At 44.0% G+C, this 10,732-nt stretch overlaps 1 protein-coding gene across 1 annotated transcript; it reads right to left on the bottom strand.

Annotated features, from left to right (window-relative positions):
• Positions 1-1,176: 1,176 nt before the first annotated feature.
• Positions 1,177-10,465, bottom strand: SLC46A2 (solute carrier family 46 member 2). Its single transcript, XM_081940815.1, has 4 exons — positions 9,320-10,465; positions 8,052-8,135; positions 5,262-5,418; positions 1,177-2,880 (listed from the first exon to the last, which is right to left on the bottom strand). The coding sequence occupies exons 1-4, from the start codon at positions 10,347-10,349 to the stop codon at positions 2,754-2,756; spliced, it is 1,398 nt and encodes a 465-aa protein (XP_081796941.1). The 5' UTR covers positions 10,350-10,465; the 3' UTR covers positions 1,177-2,753.
• Positions 10,466-10,732: the final 267 nt, after the last annotated feature.

Consider the following 10,732-nt stretch of genomic DNA (forward strand, 5'->3'; position numbering starts at 1 on the left):
CATTCAGTCATGTCCAACTATTGGCGATTCTAGTAGGCCAAGGTATTATTTTCTTTTATATTGGAGCCAGCAGAAAGAAAATAGAAAAAATGCCAAGGAATATTATATGGTATGGAATGAGTGGTACAAATGATTAGAGGACAGGTGTAAAGCTTAAGGAAAGAATAAATGAAGAAGACACCAGAGTTATAAATTAACAATGTATAGGTAGAGATGAACAAACATTTATAAATAGAATGAAGGATTGTAAATTAAGGAATGTATATAATAGTATCATATGTATAGACAAAGGGAAACTGAAATAAGTGGGGAGAAGTACATTTACAATGGCTGTATACTGAGGTGGAAATGTTGTACAGAAGGAAATTGCAAAAAATATTTTTTGACTTTTTAATAAAACAGTTTAATAAAAATATTTTTTTTTAAAATGCCAAGGAACTATTGCTATCTGGAAGGGAGAAAAAAAGTGTGTTTTCACAGTAGTAAATAGGGATCAGTGTTGAGCAATAAGCCTTTTCATTTGCCCCCCACCCAAGGATTTCTCTGTGCAACAACACTCCCAAATTTCTCAAAACCTTTTTTTAGCACAGACCTGCAAGAGGCAAATGATACCTTTAAAAATCAACATCTCTGTTTAATCAATCCACAAGCTCTTCTGTGGAGGTTTAATCAGAAATAAGCCAAATGGTAGTCAGCAAAGTTCACTCCTAAGCAAATTGATATATATTGAGATAGTCTGACATGATGAAATCCCAGGAATTTGACTTCAGGCTTCCTCCCAGTAAGTAACCAGGAGACTGGGAGTTCTAGTCTCACCTTAGGCATAGAAGATGGCTGGTTGATTTTGGACCAGTCATTCTCTTCTGACCCAACCCACTATACAGGCCGGTGCTGCTGCCATGCTGGGCGTGGAGGTGCTGTTGCTACTGCCCCCATGCTGCTACCAATGCCACTGCTTGGAAAGAGAGTTTAATGGTGGACAGGTCCTGAACACAAAAGGTGGATCACATGCTTCACAGATTAAGGCTCACTCGTGCCCTAAGCACTGACAATTCTTAGTGCCCTCCTCATTTGTACATACTGTACAAATCTTCATTGTTTTTTTTCTTTTTCAACTTTGTGGTGACGCCATTTGGGCTAAGCACGTGCTTAGTCTCCTTTTTTAAAAAAAAATAATTTTGTTGGTTTTTAAACATTTATGGGAAAAGGTAGGGGGATACATAGAAAATTTTGGCAGCTCCCACGCTAGTGGTAGAAATCCATCCAAATCTCACAATTTTTACAATATTAAAAACAAGATATAAAAGATAAGCAAAAAACAGAGTCTTATTCTATATTGTGTCAACCATGTGTTCAATCATTTTTCCTTTGTCACTTTCTAGAATATCAACAATTACTAATATTTCAAATACTTTTATTTTTGTGACCTGAGCCTTTTCGATATTGCTCCTTCCTCCCTGTCCCCAGAAGGAGCCACAGCCGTCCCTCCTTCATATCTTGTACCTTGCTACCCTTTTCACTACCAGGTCTACATTTCCCTTCCGGATTGCTTTGACCTCTTCCCCCCAGCCCAGCCACTCCCTCCTCCAACACCACAATTCTCTGTTTATTTTCTGCAATATGGTGTTTAACATCTCTGAGTTCCTCTTTAAGTTCTGTCACTTCTTTTTTCAACTCATTTTGACCCCTCATAATTTCTTGAAACATTTGGGAAACAGATAGTTCTTTTGGGCCCTCTCCAGTCTCTTCTTGCTGTAACAATGAAGTAATTTTCATTTGCTGCATGCTTGGACTGGAAGTGGCAGATGCGGGTGCCGAAAATGACTTGCCCATTGGTGGTTTCTTAGGCCCCATTTGTCTAAATTCAGAGATGTGTATAAGTCTTTTTCAAAGAAGATAGCGTCCAAGAATTGCACAGCTGTGCCGGTCCCGAGAGGCAAGCAAATCCAAAAGCGGAGAGTTAACTCTCCTTCATAGTTCCAAGACACCAAGGCAAACCAGAAAGAAGAAAATCAGATAGTCAAAGTCCAGGAAGACCATGTAGCAGGGGAGGTCCCGGTCTCCCTCAGAGAGAGTAATAAAACAATTCCAAAGGGATTTTTTTTTCTCGAAGGGAGTTTCAAAAGACAGACTTCATTTGTAAATACAAAAACAAAGAAGGGCGGACGCCATCTTGGCTCCTCTTTTCACAGGGAGAAGAAATAGAGATCTCTATAAAGCTATTTAAAGGAAAACAGCTCAGCAATCATCCTTAGCAATTGTGATAACAATCTTTCTCACTTAGTTAGTTCAAGTGACGAGTCAGCCGTGCTTAGTCTCCTTAATGGTCAATACACCAATGCCTTCATCCCAAAACTGGATATTGCACTGGATTTAAGGAACGAGGATCCTATGTTTTGGGAGTCCAACTAGTCCAACTACGGGGACTAAATATGGGGAATGGTTGTTTCTGAGAGTTCCCAGGGAAGGATATTTTGCTTTAAAATGTGAATACGGAGACTATTTGCTGGACGAATTGTAGATGGAAAGTGGGTCGGTGAACAAACGTATCCTGAATGGAGAACAGGGAGAATTCTATGAAATGTGATTCTAAAGCAACATCACTCAAGAACTGCATGCCTCCTACTCCATACATGGTTTTCAGTTGCTCTCCTTACACAGTTTCAACAGCCTAGTCATACAGGAAAGAGTACAGGAAACTAGTTCCTAGAACTAAATATCCCTAATGACATAATTAGTAACAAAGCTGTCTTTCAGGTAGTCAGTCTGTCTGGTTGCTCCAACTTGCTCTGTAGATCTGCTTCTGATGTCGACTGTTGTTTTCTGTTGGCTACTCTCTCTGCTAAATCAGATTGTGTCCATTGCTTGTAGGCTACCAAACTGCAAGGGAGAGAAAAGGAAATTGGAGATGGAGAAAGTGAATTAACTTCCATGGTTGAGCAGCCTCACCTACATTTCTGAAACACCCAACATTTTACTTCCTTGAATAATAATAATAATAATCATCATCATCATCATCATCATCATCATCATCATCATCATCATCATCTTTAATTTATAAACCGCACCCTTTCCTAAACAGGACTCGGGGCGGTGTACAGTCATATTAAAACAGTATAAATACAAAATATGGGTATACTTAAATATACAAATAGGTAAAAGGAGGAGGTAGGATGTGGACTGTACAATATTTAAATTAAAATACAAATAAACATTAAAATACATTAAAATACCCTTAAAAACTACCCAATAAGATGTTTGCCAGGAGGTTAAAATGGGACTATAAATCAGTTAAGCCAGCTAATTGGAACAGGTGGGTCTTAAGCTTCTGTCGGAAGGAGCGGAGGTCGGTGGTAGTTCTAATGTCGGGGGGAGGTCATTCCAGAGGGTTGGGCCCATCACAGAGAAGGCTCTACTCCTGGGTGCCGCCCGTTGACACTGCTTAGTGGACGGCACCTGGAGGAGTCCCTCCCTGTGAGAGCGGATTTTTCGCAGGGATGTATGAGGTGAGATGCGATCCCGCAGGTAACTAGGTCCCGTGCCATGGAGCGCTTTGAAGATAGTAACCAACACCTTGAAACGCACCCGAAAAACCACAGGCAGCCAGTGCAGCTCGCGCAGGAGTGGTGTTATATGGGAGTATCTTGTCCCTCCCATGATGGCCCGCGCGGCCGCATTCTGAACTAGCTGTAGTCTTCGGGTGCATCTCAAGGGGAGCCCCATGTAGAGAGCATTGCAGTAGTCCAGGCGAGACGTCACCAGAGCATGAGTGACTGTGCGTAAGGCGTCCCAATCCAATAGGGGGCGCAATTGGCGCACCAGGCGAACCTGGTGGAACGCCCCCCTTGCCACGGCTGCCACATGGTCATCCATCGACAGCCGGGCATCAAGGAGGACGCCCAAATTGCGCGCCCGTTCCACAGGGGGCAGTTGTTCGCCCCCTATGGCCAGCGATGGGGTCCACTGGTTGAACCGGGGCGCCGGTAGCCACAGCCACTCAGTCTTGGAGAGGTCGAGTCTGAGTCTATTGTCCCCCATCCAGACCCGAATGGCTTCCAAGCACCGGGACATCATTTCGACGGCCTTGTTGGGGTGGTTTGGGGTGGAAATGTACAGCTGTGTGTCATCAGCGTACAGATGGTATCCAACCCCAAAACCACGGATGATCTCACCCAGCGGCTTCATGTATGTGTTGAACAGGAGGGGCGAGAGGACCGACCCCTGCGGCACCCCACAAGTGAGTGGCCTCAGGGTCGACCTCTGCTCCCCTGCCAACACACATGAAGTTGAAGTTGGACAATCCTCTTTTTTTGGCAGCTGACCCAAGTCTACCTCCAGTGGTTTTGCTCCTGGAGAAGGAGAAAAAAACCTGAAGTACAAAACTCCACAAGTAAAGCACAACCCCCCAGAAACGAATACTGTATACCAAAAAAGGGGCTAATAACTTTTGTGGACATTCCTAAAGAAAGGTAGTGTTTGTGCAAAGGATAGTCTGATGGTGCCTCTAGCCAAACTTCAACCTGATTTCAGGGAGAGCATTTGCAGTATGGAGTCCAGAATGACACAAATATTGACATCTTTTTGAACATCTATGGAAATTTGGATAAATGGCAATATTCAGGGTTCTCAGTTCTTAGATAACACATGAATTTTTCTCAGCTCTTCTTCCTCTGCATGCGTTCTATAATACATAATTTAAAAAATACAGGAGCAGTAGATTATGACTTCCTAGGAAGCAGTAGCTCAATGGCTAAGACGCTGAGCTTGTCAATCAGAAAGGTCGGCAGTTCAGCGGTTTGAATCCCTAGTGCTATGTAACAGAGTGAGCTCCTGTTGTTTTCTGCCAACCTAGCAGTTGGCAGAAGTGCTGTAAAAATGCAAGTAGAAAAAAATAGGAACCACCTTTGGTGGGAAAGTAACAGCGTTCCTTATGCCTTTGGCATGTAGTCATGCCGGCCACATGACCACGGAGACATCTTTGGACAGCGCTGACTCTTCAGCTTTGAAACAGAGATGAGCACCGCCACCTAGAGTCAAGAACGACTAGCACATATGTGCAAGGGGAACCTTTACGTTTACCTATGAGGCATGGTTGTGGGTTCATCATAATGAATTACATTGACCTAATGCCAGTTTCAGGAATTTGAAAAATCTTTGGCTTGGACCTAGATGGTTGAACAAATCTTAGGAATCCAGGGACATACAGATAAGGAAAAGAGGTTTCTCTTTTAAAAATTCACTTTGACCTCAGTTTACTTTACCTGATAGGTATAAGACTTAGGCAACCAATGGCACATGACAGAAGGAAGCAAAATCCACTGAACCAGCCCAGGGTGTGTTGGTAAATTTTATTATAGGCTGTTGATGTCACAACTCCAGTGATCACCAGTGACAGCTGCAGAAGGACAAACACTTTTCCTAGGAGAAAAAAGAGAGCAGATGTAAGATTGAATGAAAAAGAATGTAGGGCATATTTGTACCAGAATCCAGATCACTTACAATTTATGTACCGTGTTTCCCCGAAAATACGACAGGGTCTTATATTTTTTTGACCCACGAAATATGGCCTTGGGCTTATTAAAGGGGGGGGTTATTATTTTTGGGTTGCCGGGCGGCTGCTCCCTTGCAACTGGGTTCCCGAAGAGCTGGGCACAGCCTCAGGGTTGAATGGCTTTGTTGCGCTATCGCAGCAGCAATGCAGTAGCCATGAGGTGACCAAGCTCGCGAGCAGCCGCCTGGCAACCCCCCTTTCCAGCCAGGCACAGCACCGCTGACTGACCTAGCAGTACCCGGAAGGCACCAAGCAGCGCCAGCGCCTGTTCGCCGCCCTCCGCCTCCCGTGGCTTGGTGCCTTCGGAATGCCCCTAGATGAGTGAATGGGGCTCTGCATGGCTGGAGAGGGGAGCTGCGCAGCGGCTTTTCCGCTCCCCACTCGCGCGAAGGGCATCTTCGCTGCTGGCGTGGTCTGCTGCTTGGTTTTTTTTTCAAAGCACGGAGGACGGATGCTGCTCTGGAAGTACGCTCTATGGTTGTGGGCTGCAGATCGTACAACCATAGAGCGTACTTCCAGAGCGGCATCCATCCTCCATGCTTTGAAAAAAAAACCCAAGTGGCGGATGGCGCCAGCAGCGGAGATGCCCTTTGAGCGAGCGGGGAGTGGAAAAGCCGCTGCACAACTCGCAAGAGAGCAGCTGTCCAGCAACCCCCCCTCTTCAGCTGGGCACAGTGCCACTGACCGACCTAGCAGTACCCCGAAAGCACCAAGCAATGCAAGCGCCTTTGCCCCCACCTCATTCCCGTGGCTTGGCGCCTTCGGGATACCGCTAGGTCGGCGAGTGGTGCTCTGCCTGGCCGGAGGGGGGGGGATTGTCTAGAGGGCTTATTTTCGGGGGTGGGCCTATATTTTTGCCCATGCGAAAAATGTGGCAAGGCTTTAGTTTCAGGACAGGTTGTATTTTCGGGGAAACACGGTAGCTAATCTGTTTTTTTTTAAATGTAACTACAATGTAGTAGTGGCTTGATAGCACATTTTAAATTCACCTTGTGAAAAGTTATTCTAAAGTGCACCTGCTGGATTGCTTCTGTTATAGAGAAGTAGATGGAATCCAGCATTTATTGCATTAATGCCTTATATAATCATTTCTGTACTTGAACCAATTTGAACATTTGTCATTCTGTAAACAGGTTGTTGCTGCCAGAATATTGTGGTTGCTTACTATTAATAGGACAAGCAACAGCAGATTAGTGCTAGAAACTAATCCTGTAGCCAATTATAATGTAGGCAACAATTATGTTGATTTCAGGAGATAATATTACATAATGGAAGAGCCTAACAAGTGGAACATAGAACTATAACAGGTTTTAAATCCTGTTGTAGGATTAACGGGTGTATAGCACTATCTCAGACAGAAATCTGGTCTCTTTTATGGCAATTGGGAAGTTATTACTTCCTGACTTTTGAAATGTGATATTAATATACTATAAACAAAACTCTAGAGCAGTGTTTCTCAAACTTGGCGACTTTAAGTCCTGTGGACTTCAACTTCCCAGGACTTAAAGTCGCCAAGTTTGAGAAACACTGCGACAGTTTGGGCTGACAGTCACTGATAGTAGGATAGGGAGAAGTTTAGCAACACTTGTCCAATCCTTGTTGTCTATATTTCAACCCCGTCCCTCAAAGCAGTGTTTTTCCTTGATTCTCAGATATAAGTTGTGAAGTCAAAAAAGATGAGTTAACCCTTTCTTCTAGGTTGGTTCAACCTGACACAGTGAGTTTAAATAGCTCACAATTAATCAAAGATACTGTGGCTTTATTTGGGAGATGATTTGGGTTTCTGGATTCATAGAAAATACCAGAGCTTTGAATGACCAACTAACTGTAAGCCAAACCCAAGTTGGTTATATATTTCCATTGGTTATTGTTCTAAAAAAAGAAATGTCCTATTAGATTGGCCCATAGGCTATTTCTCCAACATCTTGTTTCCATCATGTGTAGGCAAATGAGATGCCTCCAGAAAGTCTAGACTGGTGGCAGTGGGTCACTTTTGGACTCCCAACAGTCTGGCAGAATCCAAAATTGGTACATGTACTAGAATTTTGTGCTGGGCAGCTAGAAACTATATTTTAATATTTCCCTTTGGTGGCCCAGAAGGTTCAATGACATTGTGTGAAATTTAAAATGGAAGCTTAAAGTTACAGCTGCTACTTTTCATAAGTCTCTGTCCAAAAAAGTCCACAGAAAGCCTTTTTCTAAAGGTGCTTTCAAATCAGCCCTCCTTGTAAATCAGACAGCGTGGAATCACACATGACATTTTTCTAAATTATGGAAGGAAAGTATGTGCCTCTGACACCTGAAAGCTTTAGTCAAAGCCTAAGGCATTGATACTCATGGAATAGTTTTACAGGTAAGTGTAAGAATTTGGTTCTGACTCACCTGACTGGGATTACTGCATGTTTCTGTGACACCAACTCAACTGATAGGAATAAACTCAAGTCAGCTTATTCTGAAAGTCAATGTTTTCCAAAGAAATAAACACAGAACTGTTTCTTACCGTAGGCTGACGCTTCAACGTGTTTGGATAACAAAGATCTGATGGTTGGCAAGGGAATGAGGGCAAAGAGCATCACAACACGAGCTGTAACAGAGGAGAATGCAGAATGGTCAGGTCAAATGCCAACCCTTTTTAAGGGAGATCAGGATGTAGCTGTTTTAAAAAGCACAAATGGGAAGCCTCAGCAACTAAGGCTATTTTCCTCAACTTTATCTTGTTTGTTGGACAAATGATGAGGACAGTTGCATTCTTTAGACAGCGAGAAATCAATTGGTCAGGGTAAGCCTGAACACAGGGCTCTAAAAGCCAACCTCTCTGAAGTATATTATAATCTCCAGATGTAATGCAGGTGAAGAGTAACCATAACAGTTACAAAAAACAATGATTTAGCTTTAGCCTATTAAATGAGAATAGATGTTTTCCACTAGGGTTCCCAACCTTTTCTATACCCTGCACCCCTGGAACGCTTCTGATAAGAGGTGGGTATTCTGCCAGTTTGCCCTGGATCGGGCAAACTGGTAGTGGTGGCGGCGGGAGGCTCTGCCCACCTGCCCGGACACTTCTGCACATGTGCAGAAGCATCGCGCGAGCGTACCAGCACATGTGCATGCATGAGCGAAGCGGTAGTAACATAAATTGAAACCCACCAGTGCTTCTGATATATTCTTGCACCCCTTAAAATAAATAATTATATGCATATAATTATGCATATATACACTATAATTTTGAAACTTCTAAACCCAGATTTTTGCACCCTCTGGAATATCGAGGACCTCCAGTTGGGAACCCCCTAGTGGCAGTGCTTATGTCTGGAAAGGCAGTGCTTATGTCTGGAAAGGGGTCTGAAAACTGCTGTCAGAGAGCAGGACCAAGCAACTGAGTGAGCCAGAGAGAAAGATCTGCCCTTATATCCCCCCACTTCCATCAGGAATGTAAATTATAGCAGAGATGGACAAGGTCTCCATGGTCTGGAGGAGTCAGAGGAAGGAAAGGGCTGCAGTATATTTTATTCTGTCCTCCGAAGCCCTTCTGATGTGCGATGCCTGGGAATTCTGAGAGTTAAAAGGGTGATGGTGGTTGGGAACCCCTTTTATAGAGACCTATTCAGAAACAATGTGTACTGGGTTTACTTTCACATAAATTAGAATAAAGCCACAGCTTACATTTATTAAAGGTCAGTAAAAAAGAAGAGTACTAAAACTTCCATGAAATTAAACAAAAAATGTGGCTTGAATGAATGCGAGGTGCATGGAAAGGCTCTGACTCACCAATGTAAAACAGGAACGTCCATCGCACAAAGGCCATAATAAGGATGCCAGCCGAGAAGGACACAATCCCGATCATGATCATGGTGGTGTCTCTTAGAAACTTGGAAAACACAAAGACTCCCAGGAAGCTGGTAATAAAGATCACATGGCCAGCAGCATTGGCATAGCCGACATATTCTGGTCCCCAGCTCAGTGGCTTCTTCAGGAAGAAGAGGGGCAGCACGTTCATTGATCCACCTACAGCCAAGTCATATAGAATGGCCCCCACAAAGAGCAGGGTAATAATGGACTTGGCAGGTCCCAGACGGGAAGGACTCTCAGATCTATGGAACAGTAAATTCTCATCATTGGCCAAATTGCTGTCAAGTTGGGCCACATCAATGGAAGTGGCTGGATCACAAACACCAGGCTTAGGGACTTGGAGGACAAATAGACTGTAGATGACACACAAGGCATATAAGGCAACACTACAGGATATCAACACTATACCATGCTGATAACTGAGATGGAAGGTAACAAAGAGGTGTCCCGAAGCAATGCTTCCCACAAAACCAGCAATGCCATAGATGAGCTCAATGCGGATGAAACGTAGGGATCTTTTGCTCTTAGATGAGCGCTGGGAGGCCAGGGCCATGATGCTGGCCCAATATGTGGTGAATCCTCCAGTCAAGCCGTGCAAGACAGAAGCCCCGTACATCACCTCAATTGGCCAAGCCAACAAGATCAAAAGGAGTAGAAGGAAACGGGAGAGTAAGTAGCCAGACAAAGGCACGCAAATGCTGATCTTCCGATTTATCCGGTCACCCAGCCTAGCCAGGCCATAAGCTGATAACAGAGGGGTTAACCCATCAATAAGATTGTAGGTGATGTAAAAGTCAGAGATTGCTTTTTGCTGTGCCTCCTCGCTGGAATGCGCTGAAGAAGAATTGGTCTGGTTGTAGTAGTTCTTCACCACTAGCAACAGTCCTGTGTCGTAGAAAGCGCTGGCAAGCTGAGCACCAGCAACAAGAGGTTCAATCCAGGTCTTCATTGTGTCAGCAGTTGTGGTCACTGTGAGACAGTGGCTTAATTTCTCTGAGGGAAAGGAGAGAAGAAGGCCGGGAGCCAACCCAGTCCTTCTAACCTGAAAATAAAAGCTTTCCTACAGCATTGTAGGCAAAGGCAAAGAAGGGTTTTCCTCTCTCTGCCTCCTCAAACAGGTTTCTTTGTTTCTTCTTCCCTCCCTCTTTCTGTCAAGCTCTGATTGTCTTAGCATGCCCCAATGAGCTGACTCTTCCGTGTGCCTTCAAGAAATCACATGATCTGTGTTGAGAAATTTCTCAAACCTGATTTTTAGGAAGTGAAAGAAGTTCGGCCAGTGACCCAAAATATTACATTAGAATGAAGTTTTTGTTGGTGTGCTCATGCGGGTGT

The sequence above is a fragment of the Natrix helvetica genome (genome assembly GCF_964273705.1).
Source record: "Natrix helvetica genome assembly, chromosome: 2".
Taxonomy (NCBI): Eukaryota; Metazoa; Chordata; class Lepidosauria; order Squamata; family Natricidae; genus Natrix; species Natrix helvetica.